Raw genomic sequence first — 21,286 nt, 5'->3', positions numbered from 1 at the left:
CATTCAGCCCTTCGAGCCAGCACCGCCATTCAATGCGATCATGGCTGATCACTCTCAATCAGTACCCCGTTCCTGCCTTCTCCCCATACCCCCTCACTCCGCTATCCTTAAGAGCTCTATCCAGCTCTCTCTTGAAAGCATCCAACGAACTGGCCTCCACTGCCTTCTGAGGCAGAGAATTCCACACCTTCACCACTCTCTGACTGAAAAAGTTCTTCCTCATCTCCGTTCTAAATGGCCTACCCGTTATTCTTAAACTGTGGCCCCTTGTTCTGGACTCCCCCAACATTGGGAACATGTTTCCTGCCTCTAATGTGTCCAATCCCCTAATTATCTTATATGTTTCAATAAGATCCCCCCTCATCCTTCTAAATTCCAGTGTATACAAGCCTAATTGCTCCAGCCTTTCAACATACGACAGTCCCGCCATTCCGGGAATTAACCAAGTGAACCTACGCTGCACACCCTCAATAGCAAGAATATCCTTCCTCAAATTTGGAGACCAAAACTGCACACAGTACTCCAGGTGCGGTCTCACCAGGGTCCGGTACAACTGTAGAAGGACCTCTTTGCTCCTATACTCAACTCCTCTTGTTATGAAGGCCAACATTCCATTGGCTTTCTTCACTGCCTGCTGTACCTGCATGCTTCCTTTCAGTGACTGATGCACTAGGACACCCAGATCTCGTTGAACATCCCCTCTTCCTAACTTGACACCATTCAGATAATACTCTGCCTTTCTATTCTTACTTCCAAAGTGAATAATCTCACACTTATCTACATTAAACTGCATCTGCCATGTATCCGCCCACTCACACAACCTGTCCAAGTCACCCTGCAGCCTTATTGCATCTTCCTCACAATTCACACTACCCCCCAGCTTAGTATCATCTGCAAATTTGCTAATGTTTTCAAAACTGAAAAGGATTAAAAATGAACTACAGAGCACCATGGTCAAAACAGATTGAACAATCTCACTCTGAGCATTGAACATGAACTTCTGCGTGAAATAGACATTTCCAACATCATCAACAAATTTGCTCATGCTAAATCTAGAAAATGTGACTTTTAAACTGTAGTTTTGTTACTTTTGACATATGAAATTGAAAAAGTAAATAATGTTTTAATATTTATGTGTATTTTTTAAATTTAAGGCTCCTTTATAACATATGCTACGGGCCCCGCACTAGCTTAATCCGGCCCTGGCCTAGGTTAAGATGTGCACATTAACAAAGGTAACTGAACTACGGTGTTGAAGTAGCTTACACCTCTTACCATCTTCCTGTGCTGGAAATTATTGTTTGCAGATTCAAGATCCACAATCTATGTCACAACTCCACAGTGAGAATTTACAATGATGTTACCAAGCCTTATAGTGAGCTCAGGGTGGCATTGACTTAAATTTGCAATCAGGTTATTATCAGCTGAAATCAGTCTCCTACTAAAGTAATATACAAACAATAGCTCAGTTGTGGTGGAACATTATTGAACTGAAACATTAACTGTTTCTCTGTACAGATACTGCTGAACTTGAAATAAACTTTAGATTCAGATAAAAAAATAAATTGAGTGTACTTGGACTTCAAATTCTTACCATGTAATAACAAATTACAACTGTATTTTAGCAACATTTTATTATCTTAATAAAAGCAATAAAAATTTTGGGGCAACATAATTAAAGTAATACTTCCAACTACAACAGCAATTGCTCAAACTTGAAATACTGATCACACTTAACTCTTGCTTCAGGCATACAAAATTGTGGCTGAGTTATCAAAACACATTTATGTCACAATGATTAGATGTTAAATTAATCCAATAATTTTGCATATTTTTTACAAGAGATATGAAGAATATATAACCCTTGTTCATATTTTACAATAGTCATTAAATAGTCAAGGTGAAACAGATTGTCTGCTGGAACAGTCGAGCCAACCATCACAGCCACTAACAGGTCTGTAATGTTTATGTGTGTCAAAATAAAACAGCTGTAATCTTCAGTGAGCTAGCTCTAACTGAATGTACACAGTACTCCTTTAATGTTGGATATTAAACCTTGGGGTTAGCAAGGCTCAGGAATACAAAGGGGGAGAGGGGTGGGGTGGGGGTAAGGAAAAATCAGCTTCTTTTATAAAGGCACAAACTTGATCTACAAGTAAGACAATTGATCCACTTTCACCTTTTTTTATTGTGAATGCACGATTTGCTATAAAATGCAAAATTACATTTTACCATAAGCTGAAAGCACCATTTAGAACTAATTTGAATAAGAAAACATGGTACAAACCAAATGGATACTGGCTTTTGTGCCATCTGTGAACAACTGCTCCCTTTATGGATGACTAATCCAACTGTTTTGAAAACAGTAAAAACAATGTATTTACATTTAATTTTTCATGAAATAATTTGAAGCATTATTGAGATGATTCAAAACCAGTGTTAAGTCAGTCATGTCTGCAAAACTTTGATCTTTGCTGACAATAAAACAAAATTGTGGTTGACTATATTTCTGTAAACTCTATAGATGTTAAATTGTCTGAAATGTGTGTTCAGTATGGATACCCATACTACTAATCTTAATTTTAACATAATATATTTTCAGAAGGGTGAAACATGTACATCCACATCTACAGATCGACAGCTATCAATCATCGCCAAGGCCTCATTATAACAGGATCACTCACATGCCTGGAATGATTACAGACAAGTGAATTAATCCCAAGTACACCAATGCCTCATCATTTATCGTTATTTTTATCAACTGAGACTTGATTTCAAACAGAAGCGTTTCTGGTGATTCCATGTGTTCAGCTTCTATCACTCAGCTCCTTATCCCAGTTTCAAATTTGAAATGCCCACGTTTAACTGTCTGTGTGATTAACTATCTCTGATGGATTAAGTTTGAGTCAATGGATTCTCTGTTTGGATAACACATTCATTCTCTGTACCTTTGTTCAATTAAACATTTAAAATAAAAAGAAATCATTTATGCAAAAAAAATCTCAAATTTCTCAAATATTTCCATACTTTGAATACAACTTGTCTTTTGAAATATTCCTGCTTGGGTACAAAGTTTGGACTAAATACTGAGCTTATAAAACCAGTTTGGACTGCACCTAAGATTTTGGTCAACAGACAAATGAATTGAGCTAAGATATAGAATCTGGTCATAAAAAGCAAGCCAAAAATAATTAAAAAATGACTCCAGTGTTGCACAAACTGGTTCTTTTGGTCTCTGCACCAGCAATTCCTCTGTACCAGACAGGCAATCTTGATTCCATGGCTTAAACAGTTTTCCTTGCTGTTAAAACTCGGACTACAGATCCCACACCTCCAACCGCTAGTACCTAGAGAACGAGATTCAAAGTTGAAATGATTATGCCAACTACAAAACTACAATTTTATTTTGAATTGTAAGTTCCTGAGGTTTTTTTTAAAAAATGGGGCAAGGGCAGAGCAGAAGTAAAGTGATTATAGGAAATAAAGACTACATCCTTTAAATATAAATATCTTCAATTAATATTCCAGTTCCTGACCTGTGAATTTTGAGTTATTAACTGACGTATCCAAGAACTTCATCTACACAACAATGTTGTCAAAGCAAGGATAGTTGTCAGTTTGTAATAAAAAGGAACTGCAGATGCTAGTTTATATTAAAGACACAAAATGCTGGAGTAACTCAGCAGGTCAGGCAGCATCTCTGGAGAAAATGGATAGGTGACGTTGAGATTGAAGATGGGTCCTGATCCGAAATGTCGCCCATTAGTTTTCTCCAGAGATGCTGTCTAAACCTGCTGAGTTACTCCAGCATTTTGTGTCTATAGTTGATAGTTTCACAGGGTTGGTGATTTACAAAATGTGCCTGTTACCTTGTTCTTTTAAGTGACTGGAACTTGAGGTACTTGGGACATCTGGTCAAAAAATGCTTTGATTTGCTTGCATATTTCAGGCAGAATGCATTGCAGTTTGTCAGAGAGAGCTGGATAGAGCTCTTAAGGATAGCGGAGTGAGGGGGTATGGGGAGAAGGCAGGAACGGGGTACTGATTGAGAGTGATCAGCCATGATCGCATTGAATGGCGGTGCTGGCTCGAAGGGCTGAATGGCCTACTCCTGCACCTATTGTCTATTGTCTATTGAGATCTTATTGAAACAGATAAGATTATGAAGGGTTGGACACATTAGACGCAGGAAACATGTTCCCGATGTTGGGGGAGTCCAGAACCAGGGTCCACAGTTTAAGAATAAGGGGTAGGCCATTTAGAATGGAGATGAGGAAGAATGTTTTTATCCAGAGAGTTGTGAATCTGTGGAATTCTCTACCTCATAAGGCAATGGATGCCAATTCTTTGGCCTCCACTTCTTTTCAAGAGAGAGCTAGATAGAGCTCTTAAAGATAGCGGAGTCAAGGGACACAGGGAGAAGTCAGGAACGGGTTACTGATTGTGGACGATCAGCCATGATCACAGTGAATGGCGGTGCTGGCCCGAAGGGCCTACTCCTGCACCTATTGCCATTCTTGCATACAAAATGCTATATATGCAACTCATTGTTCATCGGTACTTCTTTTGTAAATTAGCTGGTTAGGAAGTACCGGATTAGCTGCTGGTGTTATACACATCAAAGTGCAGAGTTTTTTCTTTTTTTTGTTTCTGAAAGTGGTAGTCTAATATGGTTACCAGTTATTATACTCCCAGAAAAAAAACATAGATACCTCTGTTTAAACTAGGTTAGTCCCGAAAAAGCAGCCAAAGAGATTTACTGATACAAAATTCAATGTGGAGAGAAAAAAATTAATTGGGTGAAAAAGGGACATGTCTTTGTGCCGAAGAGAATCTGATCAAAACTAGCACTCCTGCCTGTGCAGCAAGGAACTGCAGATGCTGGTTTAAATCGAAGGTAGACACAAAATGCTGGTGTAACTCAGTGGGACAAGCTGCATCTCTGGAGAGAATGAATGGGTGATGTTTTGGGTCCAGACCCTTCTTCACAGTGGAGACTCTGCCTTACATTTTTACATGTGCACTAGACGAGCAAGGATAATTTTAACCAAGAGGCTGGGTTTTGGTTTGTACTTAAAGTTAAAGGAAAACAAGTATGGCAAAACTCCTCTCCCACGTGCTGAACTGAGACACATTACGTTTATAAACATGGCTAAGAGAAACAGCTACAGAGCAAAATTATCATAGGCTAATAGCTGATGCAATGAAGGACCCACGGAGATACTACTGAGTTCTTTAGAAATTGATTTCCATTGATGGGAGGCATATCAAAAGGAAATTATGTTCGTAATTTATATCAAGGTTTTGTGGTGGGCTCAATATGTCCAACAGTGAGGCCACTGTAAGCATTACCCACAGCTTATTTCCCATTTTGATAAATATCACATACTAACCTTTTCATGCCATTGTAGTAATATTGCACTGCTGTTTTCTGATGGTTTTTCAAAACCTTTATAGATATACTTCATCAGGAGGTCAATATTATTCTTATCAAGGGATTGAACAGCCTTTTCAATATCATTACTCTTAAATGAAGTCAAAACTTTGACAACTGTACTTTCTGCCCTGTCCTGTTAAAACAAAAGAAACTTTGTCAATGACTTTGTCAATTTTTTTTATCAATTGAAGCTTTACAAAAAAAATCAGATGAAATTCTCTAGATATGACCTGACCAGAGATGAGTTACTGAAATACCACTGCGCTGCCTGTCAACTATAAGAAAGATCCCTAAATGTAGTAAAGGTATGGAGCAGCAAGTATTAGAGTAGTTTATAGTAAAATGTCATTCTCCTTCATCCCCACCTTACAAACATCTATACACATCTGCTTAGGCAGACAGTACATAATTCAGGCAATTACAAGATTTTATTAACAGCATTTTTATTGTTAACAACTTTGATTAGACCAAGTTGAAGGTAATACATTTTGCAGTAATTAGCATTGACTCACAGAAATGCCTAATGTAGGAACTGCAACAACATGGATGCCAAATTATCAAACTTGGCATTAAGCTAAATTTTTCAAACATTAACTAAATTTGACCTGAAGAGAAGAATAGGTAAGAAATGTAAGCTTTTCAAGTAATATTACAAGCAAACAAAATTGTGTATTAAAATTGGTGCAACCCTAGAAACAAACAGAACATAATTACCACAGCTTCTTTATGCAACAATTTAAATATTCAGCTTTACCTTAACAGCCTGGTTCTTTGAATTAATTGGAGGATTCTTTAGAGCTGCTTGAAGAGCTGCATTCAGATTTCCTGTGCGCAAATATTAAGGAGTACAACATATCACAATCTACTTGAAAAATGTTTATAGAAGTGTATAAAAGATAATCCAATTTTGTAGTTTTGGGTGGGAAGTTCATTATGCACGCATTTCCTTTTAAATTAAGGGTGACATAGAAGAATGCCTAAACGAGCTTTCTACATTGTCCTTAATATAATTAAATTTGAAAATTAATATAATTTATTTCATAGGAGACAATCAGTTTTGAAGAAAGCTTCACATCACAAGGAATATTATTAATGATATCTGTATCAATGGGCTAAGATTTATGGTTTGTATGATCCAAACTAAGTTTTCCAGTACCCATGCCAAATTACTATCTTTTCACTGACAATTTTCTCAGGTTTAAACCAATATCTATCAGGTACTCTGCAAATTGACAGCTGATGATATTCTTTAGTCTTACAGACTTTTATTTGACAAGATCTGTACAATTAAACAACTGTCAACAATGAACTCTCTCTGTAACATGCCACAAAACACACGGGAATGACCGCGCATCTCTTGCGTGACAGGAGCAAATATTTTATTTTCATTAGGCTAACTCCAATCCTTTTAAACTTCAAAGCAGAGGATTGGGTGAAAACAGCTTGCTTCCACTCTCAGATTTAGAGAGATAAAATGATTAATTGCAGAGATCAACTAAATTAACATTATTAAGATTACCCATTCTTAAATTAAGACAATGAGAGTCCAGCCTTCCGAAATTTCAATGCCAGACTTTGTTCTCTGATAGGCATTTAAAGAGTTTTCAAATTTAAATGACAACATTTTGTGGCAAGCTTAGTTCATATCAGCTGTGCAAATATATAAACTTCATACTGTTCAGTCCAACAGGAGTACTGTTTAGTCCACAAAGCCAACAGAGGCTTTACTTGAAAAGCAACTTCTAAAATCTGAAAATCTTAACAGTAAGAAGAAAGTTGGAAGAGAGAAAGCGCAAACAGAAATGGAGCAGTACAGATGTCACCAACAGAAAATGAAAAACGAGAAAGAGGATTATGGTCACTCATGAATTCGTATGAGCAATGATGCAATTAAGAGTATATTGAACCAAGCAGATGAATCCCTTGATGAGCATGTCTCTATACAGCATCTGCAGCAACAGCTTGACAGAAAAAAATTGCCACTGCTCTTTGAAACACAATGCAAAAATGATGAATTAAAGACATAACAATTGCTGAAAGCTCTGATATACATGGCAATCAATTTGTAAGTATCCTGTTTAAATTCTATGACATGGGAGTAACTATGTACTCACCAACATGGAAACAAAGCAAATATACATAGAGACACAAAGGAACTGCAGATACTGGAATCTTGAGGAAAAACACAAACTACTGGAGGGACTCAGTGAGTAACACAGCATCTGTGGGGGGAATGGACAGGTGACATTGCAGGTCAGAACCCTTCAGGCTGATTGTAATAAAGGGGAGAAAGCTGGAAAAATATGGTTGGGAGAGACATAGCCTGGCAAGTGATAGGTGGATACAGGTGAGGAGGGTCTTGATTGGCAGATCAGTATCAAAAGTTGGAGGTGAAAAATAGACAAAAGGGTGTCAGATCTGATGCAGGGCCATCTCCTTTCTATACTCTGCCTCTTCATTGTTCAAGGTCGAGCCCAATACTGTGGCGTCATCTGCAAACGTAAAATGGAATTGGAGCAGAATTTTGCCGCCTAGTCTAGAATGTAGAGGGAGAAAAAGCAAGGAGCTAACAATGTATCCTTGTGGGACACTGGTACTGAGAGTGGGAGTTGGGAGCAAAGGTAACAGGGAACGTGGATAGGTGGGACTGATAGGAATGGCTTAGTGCTGACATGGATTCAATCAACCAAATGGCTACGTATGTCATGAGAAAATATGAAAAAAGAGAACAGATTTATGAATAAAAACCAAAACAGACTCCCCCCTCAAAAAAAAATCAAACACTTACATGAACTAAACAGCTGAGCAAACAGAATTTTCACTGTTGAGAATTGCATACGTTTCTTCTCAATTCTAAATAGTCTGTCCCGTATTCTGAGGTCATGCATCCCCCAAATTCTAGGCTCATGCATTATAGGCGAGAGTTGCTTAACACCTATTCCGTCAAAGCCTCCCAGAATATTGTAATCTTACTGAGATCAGATCTAATTCCTGCAACTGAACAATATTCACCAGTCATTCTTCATAGGATAATCTCCTCAGTCCCAAATCAATCTTGTGAATCTGCGCGAGATAACTACTTATTAGGTGTTTGCGCAGTAATCAACTAGAACCAGAATCTACATTGCACAGATTTCAAAGAAGGTATATTCAGCTGTGGGTGGGAAAACAAAAGTTGCACATTGTTCATAGTATGTCTCACTCACACTCTATTCAGTGTTAGGAAGATTTAATTTTGTAATTAATCGAACTTGCAATAAAGGCCAACAAATTCTTTAATTGCTTGACAATTGACACCTTAACAACTGCATGTTTGCTTTGTACCTCAGATCAACATAGTTTATCATTTACTTATTTCACACTATGTGAAGTATTGGGTTTTCCTCTTGATAGAAAAGTGAATAAGATCACTATGCCCATATAATACTCCATTAAATTAAAAAATATATCCACTCATAATATTAAAACATATGAACTTTTCTAAAAACCATTAATCTCACCCCCTCTGAATGCACAACACTCCACTCGCTGTACTAATCCCAATCTCAAATCCAATGACAAGGGCAGTGCTGTTGTAGTCTGGCAGATTGGCCTCTATTTTGCTGAGGCTCTTTAGCTCTCAGACACTTCCTCATACCTATATCTTGACCATAACCCCATCAATGGATACCAGACCACTATCTCTTAAACCATTACAGATCTCATCATTTTCAGCAATCACACCTCCACTGCCTCCGACTATGCCATACTTGTTTCTAGCTTCTATGGGACCATCCACTGTTTCTGCCTGCTCTTACTCCACTAAACTCTTCTCCAAATATTTGAATTTGATTTTGTCCACCCTTGTCCAGTCCCTTCCCAGCTATATTCAGGCCACCTCATATGCTCTCCACCACTTCAAGGACTTTCAATTCCTTGGCCCTTATAGCCTCATCTTTGCCATAGACATCGAGTACCTTTAGACTTCTTTCCCATCATGTAGGCCTCAATGCTCTCAGTTTCTTCTTAGAGCAGAAACCCAATCAGTTTCCCATAACTAACACTCTCCACTGTCTGGAGGAACTTGTCCGCATCCTCAATAACCTTTTTTTAAATTCGTCTAACTTTGTCAAATTAAAGGTGTAGATATGGGCCATAATTATGCCTGTTTTTCTGTTGGCTATGTTGAACATTCTTTATTCCAAATGTACCTGGCACCACTCCCTAACTTTTTCTATACTACATCGGCAACTGCATTAGGGCTAACCCCGGTACCCGTGTAGAGCTCTGCACTTTCAATAACTCACCACCAACTTCCTCCTGCCCTCTAATTCACTTGGACTGTCATTGACACCTCTCTCCCCTTTCTTGATCTCTCCATCTCCATTTCAGAAGACAGATTATCCACTGACATCTCCCACAAATCCACTGACTCCACAGCTACCGTCACTATACCTCCTCCCATCCTGCCTCTTGCAAGAAAATCATCTCTTCCTCGCATTTATTTTGTCTCCGCTGCACCTGTTTGCAAGATGAGGCTTTAAACTTTAGGATATCAGAAATGTCCTCTTCCTTCAATAAACATTGTTTCACCCCTGCATTGCAGATGAAACAGTCATCCGTATCTCCTTTGCTTCCCGCAGCACTGCACTTCCCTCCCACGTACATCTGTCTTCCCACTGCTTCCACCCTGTCACCCAGTTCCTTATTCCTTCTCCATCTGCTCATCTCGCAACAACTCCCTACACCAGTATCCCCATATATCTTAGCCCACCCCCTTCCCTCCACCTATTCTCCTTTCCTCTGGTTCTCTATTTCACTCTCCACATTCCATCCTTATCAGATTTCACTATTTGCATTGTTTAGTCTTCTCCACACTCAAACTTCAAATTTTCTATGTGATCTCCTGGTTGTCAAACACTTGAACTCCTCTTCCCATTCCCATGCTGACCTTTCTGGCCTGGCCCTCCTCCATTGTCAGAGTGCGGCCAAATCAAATCGGAGGAACAGCACATATTTTGCTTGGGCAGCTTACAAACCAGCAGTATGAATATTAATTTCTCAAACTTCAAATAACCCACGCATCCCCCTTCTCTCTGTGTCCCTCCCCCACCCTAGTCGTAGTACTAGTTTTAATGTCGTCCTGTTGAGTTTCACCGTCTGTATAACTCGTTACCATCTACCCTCCACCTTTCCTTGATCATCATTGCTCTTTTCATACCTTTTCATTAATTTGTTCTATGTGCCATCAATATCTCTCATTTCCCTTTCCCAACTCCCAGTCTGAAGGGTCTTGACCCTTTTCTCCAGAGATGCTGCCTGAATCGCTGAGTTACTCCAGTTTTTGTGTCTATCCTCAAATTTCCTTTACTATATATAAATGTTGCAATTCAAATTTTGACATAATCCATCCAAATGGCTTCCCACAACATTAATCAAATAGCAGTACACTACATTTACAATTTAGTTATTAATTTTACATAAAGTATGGCAATAGAAACATATAGAAACATAGAAAATAGGTGCAGGAGGAGCCAGCACCGCCATTCATTGTGATCATGGCTGATCATCCACAATCAGTAACCTTTAGAAACATAGAATATCTCATACATACAAGTCATAACATCTAAATACAAATTTCTGTTTCTAGTTTTAACTCCTAACGCAAAACAATAAGTAGATCCCTTTATATTGTTCCAAATACACAGGACAAGATATTAGAAATCCAAAGTGCCAAATGTCAACTTGCTCCCGGTGGTAATGGGAGGCTTATGCATTCACCTATGCTCCTCCGATGTTGAGAAAGGCTAGGCAGACACGTCATTGGGGTTATCAAGTGGGCACCTACTTTCATCGACGTTTCGCTGATTGGACCCACGACGTCTACAGTAGGCTCAGCAGTGCATTCTGGCGTCCCGGAACCATCCCCCTCTGTATCTGCCTAGCCGACTTATTTGGGAGACCAGATGGGGTCTTTCCTCTTCAGCCAGAGCCACTGGCTACTCCGCTCTGCCACCTGTGATGTTTCCTTGATAGCCTGGCTTAGGGCTTGTCCGCTGATCCCCAGGTCCTTCATCAGTCTTACGGTAGATGTTGCCACAAATCCTCGACATCCAACTTCTACCGGGCAGATCTTTGCTCTCCAGCCCCGCTGTTCTGCCTCCGCTGCAAGGTCTGTGTAGCGCAGTTTCTTTCTTTCAAAGGCTTCCTGCACAGCATCCTCCCAAGGGACTGTGAGCTCCACAAAATACACCATGCGCTGAGAGTTGGACCAGAGGACAAGATCAGGCCTCAAGTTGGTGATGGCTATCTCTGGTGGAACTGTAAGCCGTTGGTCCACATCCGCCCGCATCTGCCAGTCCCGGGCTGCCTCCAGCTGTCCGAATTTTCCGTTGTTTTTGTTCCCCCTCCCGAACAAAGGCAATTGGCATAACTGGGTTGGTTGTTCTGGGCGGCAGGGCATTGTTGGTTGTTCTCCTGCTTTCCAGAGTCGCTGCCAGGCATTATATACAGTACTTGTGAATTCCCAATAATTCTGTTTTTGGTTTCAAAGTCAATATCTATATCTGCTACTTCATTTGAGTTAACAGGAAAACAAGTCATTTTATACAACAGATAGAAAAGAAAAGATACTTGAGTTGTGCTAGTTTTTTCCTTGATTCTAGACCAGTTCAGGCTTGAATAAAATGCTGGAAACATGTCTGGAATTTTACATCTATTATGGTTGGATCCCTCAGAGTCATGCACAAAATTCATATTCAAGCCTTTGACAGTCAATGTTGAATCTGCAACCAGCACTTTTCCAGCAGAATACAAGATTTAAAAAATGTTCCCTCAAGATGTCCCTATTAGCAACACTAAAACTTGGATATGCTTCTTGAGGAGTAATACTCAGAATGGAATAGAAAGGTTAAGATCCAACCATTATTCAGGTAGCTCTGCTATAACGCGTTTCCATAACACGAATTGACTGCAATTAATGAAATAGGGAACACTATTTGTATTATCCAAGCCAAATTGGTTCTAACATGATTTGGATCAGGAACCAAATGTTACATGGGAAATAGACAAACAGAAAAAATTCTTGGGGGGAAAAAGTATTGGGGAAATAAACATTTCATGTAACATTCCAAAAGTACAGACAATATTGTCTCTTAAGAACAGTCTGTCAGTTTCGCTGCAGGTGACCATGGAAACTAACAAGCAATCATCAGTTTGAAGAAGGATCTCAACCCCAAACGCCACCTATTCCCTTTCTTCTCAGATGCTATCTGACCCGCTGAGTTACTCCAGCTTTCTGACTCAATCTTTGGTTTAAACCAGCATCTGCAGTTCCTTCCTACACAAGCAATCACTTTTATTGACATTTGCCCAATGATTCTCTATGAAACAAAATAACATACAGCTTTAGTATTTTTAACTTGCAGTCACAAAAATAAACTTATACTTGTTAAAAGATCTTCAATTTTTAAAAATCCTGTAGAAAAATAACATTATTATTGTGAGCCTGAAGCTCGCTGGTCATTCTGCCAATCTAACCCCACTTTCCCCATTAACACAATTGCTTTTATAACACGATTCTCTATAACCCACAGTTTCTTAGGAACACAGTTATCCTGTTATAGCAGAACGACCTGTATTGCAAAGGAATTGCAGAATTTTTGTTAGTAATCTTTTGCCTTTATTAAAATAGTCTGAAATCTCATATAGTTTAAAATGTTCTCAACATGTCCTGCTTCAAAGATTTCCTGCATACATCTCCAAATCATACTACATCTACATTATCAATATTTCCAATGTATATTCAAACCAAAAGGAAATACTTCAAATGCCCCTGCAGATAATTTTGTTGGCCACCTATAATGTAGAAATATTCTGTCATTCCAAAAGTTCAAGAACACATACAATTGCATTACCTTTAACATTCTTCTCCATTCCTCAACAGTTAATTTGTTCAGATTCCACTAGCTTATTTATCACCATTTTAATATAATATTCTATTTTGTTGATATCTTGATAAAATCATTGATGTAGCTTGTGATTCTTTAACTTTCTTCATTATTTCACATGCATAGAATTCACATTATATTCTGTAATGCAGAAGGAAAAATGCTCTTTGGCTAGTTGTACACCAGATGATTATTAAAGGTCATTATCCTTAAACATCAAATCTCCACAATGCTGCCTGAACTGCAGAATATTGTCAGCATTTTCTACTACCTTTTCCAAATTTCCAGCATAAGTTTCATCTCCTCCCATTCAAAATATGGGATAAACTCTAAAATCATGTACCACAGTGGAGCAAATGCTTTATTTATACCATTGTACTTAATTGTACCATTGTACACTAAAGCCATCAGCTAGTCACGAAACATATTATCTGCAGTTTTAAAGCAATCAATGTGAAAGTTTACAAGTGAGATCAGAATCAGAAGCAGAACTGTAACAGGGAAGTATTCTGGCTACAGAACAACTTTATGATATTCATGACATATCATTAATGGTCACCAGAAGCACGTTTGTCCACATATCCTGGCACTCAAGTCTTCATTTAATTCACACCATTCACACCTTCATTTAATTCACTGGGTTGGACCAGCACTTTCCTTATAATCCATCAAAATTGCCTTGAAGCCTCAGCATCTATCTATATACTAAAACTCTCATCTGCAATTTGGGAGGGAGAAGGTTAAATCGGAAGTGTCAGTGTTGCAGTTGAACAAAGGGGACTATGAAGGCATGAGAGAGGAGCTGGCCAAGATCGATGGGAAGGGATCCTAGCAGGAATGACGGTGGAACACCAATAGCAGGAATTTCTGGGCATAATCCGGAAGATGCAGGATCATTTCGTTCCAAAGCGGAAGAAAGATTCTAAGGGGAGTAGAAGACAACCGTGGCTGACAAGGGAAGTTAGGGATGGAACAAAACTAAAAGAAAAGATGTATAACACAACAAAGAGTAGCGGGAAGCCAGAGGATTGGGAAACTTTCAAAGGACAACAAAAGGTAACAAAACGGGCAATACAGGCTGAAAGGATGAAGTACGAGGGCAAGCTGGCCAAGAATATAATGAAGAAGGACAGTAAAAGCTTCTTTAGATATGTTAAGAGAAAAAGAGTAGCAAAGACAAATGTGGGTCCCTTGAAGGCAGACACGGGTGAAATTATTATGGGTAACAAGGAAATGGCAGAAGAGTTGAACAGGTACTTCGGATCTGTCTTCACTAAGGAAGACACAAACAATCTCCCAGATGTACTAGAGGACAGAGGATGAAGGGGGATGGAGGAACTGAAATAAATTTGCATTAGGCAATTGGGTAGACTGATGGGACTGAAGGTTGATAAATCCCCAGGGCCTGATGGTCTGCATCCAAGGGTACTCAGTGAGGTGGCTCTAGAAATAGTGGACGCATTGGTGATCATTTTCCAATCTTCAATAGATTCAGGATCAGTTCCTGTGGATTGGACGATAGCTAATGTTACCCCACTTTTCAAGAAAAGAGCGAGAGAGAAAACGGGAAATTGCAGACCAGTTAGCCTGACATCGGTGGTGGGGAAGATGCTGGAGTCAATTATTAAAGAGGTAATAACGGTGCATTTGGATAGCAGTAAAAGACTAAGTCCAAGTCAGCATGGATTTATGAAAGGGAAATCATGCTTGACTAATCTTCTAGAATTGTTTGAAGATGTGACAAGTAAAATGGATGAAGGGGAGCCAGTGGATGTAGTGTATCTAGACTTTCAGAAAGCCTTGGATAAGGTTCCACACAGGAGATTGGTGAGCAAAATTAGAGCACATGGTATTGGGGGTTGGGTGTTGACATGGATAGAGAATAGGTTGGCAGACAGGAAGCAAAGAGTAGGAGTAAATGGGTCCTTTTCAGAATGGTAGGCAGTGGCGAGTGGAGTGCTGCAAGGCTCGGTGTTGGGGCCGCAACTATTTACCATATATATTAATGATTTGGATGAAGGAATTAGAAGTAACACTAGCAAGTTTGCAGATTACACAAAGCTGGGTGGCAGTGTGAATTGCGAAGAGGATGTTAGGAGGTTGCAGGGTGACATCCTTTGAGGAAGGACATCCTTGTAATTGAGGCAGTGCAGCGAAGGTTCACGAGATTGATCCCTGGGATGGCGGGACTGTCATACGAGGAAAGATTGAAAAGACTGGGCTTGTATTCACTGGAGTTTAGCAGGATGACAATAGATGCACGAGTAGGCCATTCGGCCCTTCGAGCCAGCACCACCATTCAATGTGATCATGGCTGATCATTCTCAATCAGTACCCCGTTCCTGCCTTCTCCCCATACCCCCTGACTCCGCTATCCTTAAGAGCTCTATCTAGCTCCTGACAGAAAGGACTGACTGGGAGTGGGAGGTTGAAGTGCTCAGCCACCGGGAGATCAGGTTGGTTAAGGCAGACTGAGTAAGAACCTTTCTGTCATGGGCCTCCTCCAGTGCCATAGTGAGGTCCACCGGAAATTGGAGGAACAGCACCTCATATTTTGCTTGGGCAGCTTGCAGCCCAGCGGTATGAACATTGACTTCTCCAACTTTAGATAGTTCCTCTGTCCTTCTCTTACCCCACCCCCCTCCCCCTTCCCAGTTCTCCCACTGTCTTCCTGTCTCCACCTATATCCTTTCTTTTTCCCACCCCCCTGACATCAGTCTGAAGAAGGGTCTCGACCCGAAACGTCACCCATTCCCTCTCTCCTGAATGCTGCCTGACCTGCTGAGTTACTCCAGCATTTTGTGATACGTTCAATTTGTACCAGCATCTGCAGTTATTTTCCTACACAAGCTGTGATAGTATCTACAATGGATCCACAGCAAACAAAACCTCAGTGCAGAGGAAGAAAGGCCATGTTGTTACCCCAACAGTTTATTCTATTTTTCTTGCCATAATGCTGCACCTCATTTACAACAAGCTTTCAAATGGAGTGAAACTAATCTGTCGGACAAATGAGAAACCGTTTTAACATGGTCACACTACATCCCCTGCTCCCACACTCACGTTTGCCACAACCATCAAGCTGCATTATACAGACAAAGCTTAAGTAAATAAAAACTGTGAGTCCGAGTTCCAAGTCATCATTGACTCATTCATTGAAGGAGACAAGAGAATGGGTCTTACACTTAACATTTGCAAAACAAAGATCCTCTTTCAACCTGCTCTGCTAAACATCACTCGCTGGCAATAAAAGCTGCACATCAACATCCTAATGATTGCTTTCAGTGTGCCTGAACAGCTTTCAGCCATCTGAGGAAACAAGTCTGAAGGTTAATACCTCAGAACCTAAGGCACAAAGATCATGGTCCACAAGGGAGCAGTGATCACATGTGTAGGAGAGAACTGCAGATGCTAGTATACACCAAAGATGGACACAATGCTGGAGTAATGCAGCGGGACATGCAGTGTCTCTGGAGAGAAGGAATGTGTGACATGACAGGTCGAAATCCTTCTTCAGACCCATTCCTTCGCTCCCGAAATGCTGCTTGTCCTGCCAAGTTACTCCAGCATTTTGTGTCTTTCAGCAATGATCACATGCCTGACACTGGACTCCTGAAACAGATGTAGTATTCCAGTCTCCAGGATGGCAAAGGATTAGAGGTGGATAAAGGAAAAGATTCAAAGATATTCTTAAAGCATCGAGAAACTGTAACACACCCACTGCCAACTGGGAAACCCTAGCCCAACCCAGCTCAGAGGAGTAGGAGCATTCAGGATGGTAAAAAGAAGCCATAGTCCATTTGTTAGGAGCATACAGAAATGCAGTGCATCCTGAACTATCTTCATCTACTCACTCCTTCAAGTATTTTTTGCCCTACCACTCTGCAAGTCCCACTTTGGCCTCTCCTGTCACTTCAGAATCCACAGAACTGAAAATGCGCAAGACATCCTCGGTCTTGGGCAACTCCCCAAGAGAAGACAAACTATTGCTGACACTAGTACAAGACTGAAACAGATGACTTGGAGATACAAATGTTTCTATTTCTAAACAAGAAACTAGACTGATCAAATACACTGACCATGCAACCCAAAAAAAGTGACGAGGACAAGGCAATGCAAACATTGCAAAAGCTTTGCTGCAGTAAGTAGGAAAATAATTGCAAAGGCTAAAGTTTGTACATTTGTCTGGAACTCTTTATGCAAATCAACAGCAAACCATCAATATAATTCAGATGCTAATTTTCTCACTATCCAGTCACATTAAATGAGAAATAGAAGAGGTCCAACTATTGCAGCCATATTGATGATGTTATGTCAACTGGGAGAAATAATAATAGCGACATGACAGGAATTGCAGCAGAAAGCAATAATCATGGCAGTTAACCATGAAGGAATCAATATGTTGAATGAAAAGGAGATACAGCAAAGTGTACTGGTGGAAAGTTGCAAACAGCAAACAAAATACAGAGGAAGTAAGAACTTACTAGAGCACATAGCATAATGTCTGCAGAAATAGTTGAAGAGTGCGGGGAACCTGAAGATCGAGAAGTTGATTTTATAAAATTACAGTGTTAGTTTTAGATATTTGCTTTATATCCAATTTGCTTTCATAAATACTTGCTTCACCTGCATACCAGCTTTTTTTGTGAATCCTGCATTAGGATACCAAGATACCTCAGCATCTCAGAACTATTCAATCTCTTCACATTTTGATAAAAAACTTAGTTGTATTTTCCAGGTCAATTGGACAATTATATATTTTGCAATATTATATTTCATTTGCCATTCACAATCTATTTGTATCTCCTTCTAACCTCTTCCTATCTTTTTCACAACTTACTTTGCAACCTATTTTTATGTCATCAGTAATTTTACCAATATCTTCAATCTTTATTTATATATTTTTTAAAGTCCAGCATCATTCTATGTGGCATACCACTACTCACATCTTCCCAACCAAAAAAAGAACCACGTCTGGCTGACTAACAGGAAACAATCTGCTAGTCAAGCCCTACCTCCTACACCAATAACGTTTGATGTGGCATTTCATCAATGCCTTCTGGTCGTCCAAATATTATACAATCATAGAATCCCTTTTATTCATAGCATGTTACTTAGACATAGACTTCTTCAAAGAATTCCACTGAGTTGGTCAAACATGATTTCCCTTTTACAAAACTATGTTAACTTTGTCTCATTACCACAAACCTTTCTCAGTACTCTTACATCTTTGATAATAGCTTTCTCAGTAGTCTTACATCTTTACATCTTACATCTTTAATAATAGCTTCTAACATGTTCTCAATGACAAATGTAAAGCAAACTGACCCGTAGTTTCCTGCTCTCGATCTCCTTTTTGACTAAAAGAGAGAGAGTAGGATGCTAGACTTAGAAAGATGTTTGAACCAAGTTAGTGGCTACAAATGATGATGTAAGGAAAACCTATATAGTTCACAAAAAACAAAGATGCAAATGCTGGAAATCTAAAATAAAAACTGCAGATGCTAGAAATATTGAGCAATTCACTATGTATCAGTGAGAAGAGAAACAAAGCCTTCAATCAGAAACATTGGCTATGTTTCTCTTCCAGCAGATATGGAGTGATCTGCTGAATATATCCAGCATTTTCTATTTTTAATCAAAACAGTTTGTGGTGCAGAAAAGGGATTCAACCATGTAAATGCGCAAATTTGGAGCTTACGCAAGATGAGGTTGACCAAGCAGAAATGGGCAGCAAGAATAAGGGAAACAGACACTTAAATGTACCACTAGGTTCCCACAAAGTCTTGCCAGCAAAGCCTACATCCCATATTTAAAACACAGAGTGTGTAGGGTTGTCAATAGACCCATAGAAAATGGCTCAAAGCCTTTGAATGCTACCACTGAGATAGAAGAGAAAGAGAATAGCATCAAGGATTGATTCTTGGGGGACTCAGGAGTAATTAAAATTCCACTTCTTCTCATGAGGACTGGATAGATAACAACAAAATCGAGTGAGAGTCAAATCAATGGACTACACAAAAGAGGGCACTGGTGTGGTTAAAGGTGCTGAGAGGTTGGGGCGAATAAGCAGGAAAATGTATTATGATCATGATCATTCTCAGAGGCAATAATATGTGATATTTATTAGAACTGGTTCACTAATGTAATAAGAAATGAAACTTGATTCAGGCGATTTTGACATGGAATTGAAGGAAGGCAGAAGATACGTTTGGGAAGCAACATCTTCAAAAAACGAGTAATGGAAAGATGAACATTAAATGATAGTTTACTCGAACTGGGGTTGCATTTTCCCACACAGCATCATGACAAAACACAACTTGCCCACAAGCTCATCATATCTTGCGGGCAAACATAGGGGGACATAGGTGGTTTACCAGATTATTTGTAATGGAAACAAGCTTGCTTTAATATGGTTTTGGTTCAGAATGAAGCTGAAGTTGAAAGGAGAGCTACATTTTCTTTTAAGATACAAAAAAATTATCAGTTATGCTGTAATTTTCCAAAACAAGATTTTGGGGGAAACAGTTGATAAAGTACTCCCTTATTTATACTACAAACCACTCCCAGCATCACTTCCCTGACAAGAGAAATAAAGGTAGTGGGATGGCAATTAGATTGATTGAACTTGTCTTGATTTGTGGACACAACTGGGCAATATTTTGTATTTGTCAAATAGATGTAGGTGTTGTTGGAATAGCTTGGCATGAGGCAAAGCCAGTTTTTGAGCCCTTCTTCAGCATCACTGACAGAAATTGCCCTTGCTGTTATTCAGTGTGTTTCCTCCTGACATTTTCATATTCCTCCCCATTCTCACCTCTCAGCCTCTTGTTCTTCTAGTCTACTTTGGTCACAGAACAGTAGCTCTTCTGACCCTCAGACATACTTCCTGCTTTGGCTCCAAAGCTTCGAACTTCAGTTACATGCTGAGCCACATCTTTCACTGCATAACTCTAATTCTTATTAACCGCAATTCACCATTTGTGCCTCACTCACCGCTGTTATCTATGCTAATAGCTGTCGCTATGTAAACACAAGCACTGGTACTGAAATTAAGAGACAGCCTTTAAAATAAAATATTTGCAACTGTATCAGAGACAGAGATCTATCTAGTGTAGCCTTGATGTTTAAACCTAAAACCGTGGCGCTGGAAGGAAAAGCCGCGCCCAGGGTACTGGGAAAGTGCAGCGAAAGCGAAAAGTCGGACGCCAACTTCCCATGGTGGAGGGAGTGTGTGTGACACAGTAGCTGCCACACAATGTCCCGGACGGGCGGCAGTAACGGAGCTGCCTCTGCTCTGCGGCCCAAGTGTGGCCCGCCGGGCCCACATCACACAATAAAAAGGATATTGCCTGATGGAGGCGTCCACCTCGGCTTCGTCGGGTCCCGACTGGTTCTCGCCACCTTCCTCCTCGTCCACGTAGTTGTTCTCGTCGTAGTCGTCCACATTGACCCGACGGAACTTGTCAGCACTCGTGTTCTTGGACATGTCGCGGACTCGCGGGAGGGTGAAGCTCTGACCTGATCCGGGTTGGGGTTCGGCTCGAGCTGCCGCTTCAACCGTTGCTCTCCTTAACGCACTGCGAGCCCGGCGCTTCCGCAAACTGACAGCGCGGTGGGGTAGGGCGGGGCCCGGCGCTTGAGCCCGCGCACGGGCACGAGCTCAACCGTCCGCGCTCTCTCGCGCGCACGGCATCGCAGCGCAAGAGCCGCCTCCTCTGCAGCTTCTACCCTGGTCACGCCAGACTGCCGTTGGCAGCAGTTGCAGCGGCTGTAAGGCTGCCGTTGCACTTTGGCAGCCTTCGGTGATGCACACGAGATTAAGTCGCAGGTCCGATCGCCCTCGAGGTTCTTGGTGCTTACCATTTTTTGGTTCGTGTACAGTAAGTTTGCATTAAGAGCCATGCTCTTTGATCAGCTC

General features: G+C 40.3%; 1 protein-coding gene across 1 annotated transcript; it reads right to left on the bottom strand.

The window, feature by feature from the left end:
- Positions 1–1,630: 1,630 nt before the first annotated feature.
- LOC144597864 (actin-related protein 2/3 complex subunit 5-like) lies at positions 1,631–21,026 on the bottom strand. Its single transcript, XM_078407578.1, has 4 exons — positions 20,715–21,026; positions 6,192–6,264; positions 5,394–5,570; positions 1,631–3,347 (listed from the first exon to the last, which is right to left on the bottom strand). Exons 1-4 carry the CDS (start codon positions 20,852–20,854, stop codon positions 3,285–3,287), a joined length of 453 nt encoding a protein of 150 aa, XP_078263704.1. The 5' UTR covers positions 20,855–21,026; the 3' UTR covers positions 1,631–3,284.
- Positions 21,027–21,286: the final 260 nt, after the last annotated feature.

Source organism: Rhinoraja longicauda, chromosome 11 (assembly GCF_053455715.1).
Source record: "Rhinoraja longicauda isolate Sanriku21f chromosome 11, sRhiLon1.1, whole genome shotgun sequence".
NCBI classification, from domain to species: domain Eukaryota; kingdom Metazoa; phylum Chordata; class Chondrichthyes; order Rajiformes; family Arhynchobatidae; genus Rhinoraja; species Rhinoraja longicauda.
The sequence above is the reverse complement of the archived record's forward strand: the minus strand, read 5'-3'. Positions and strand labels throughout refer to the sequence as shown.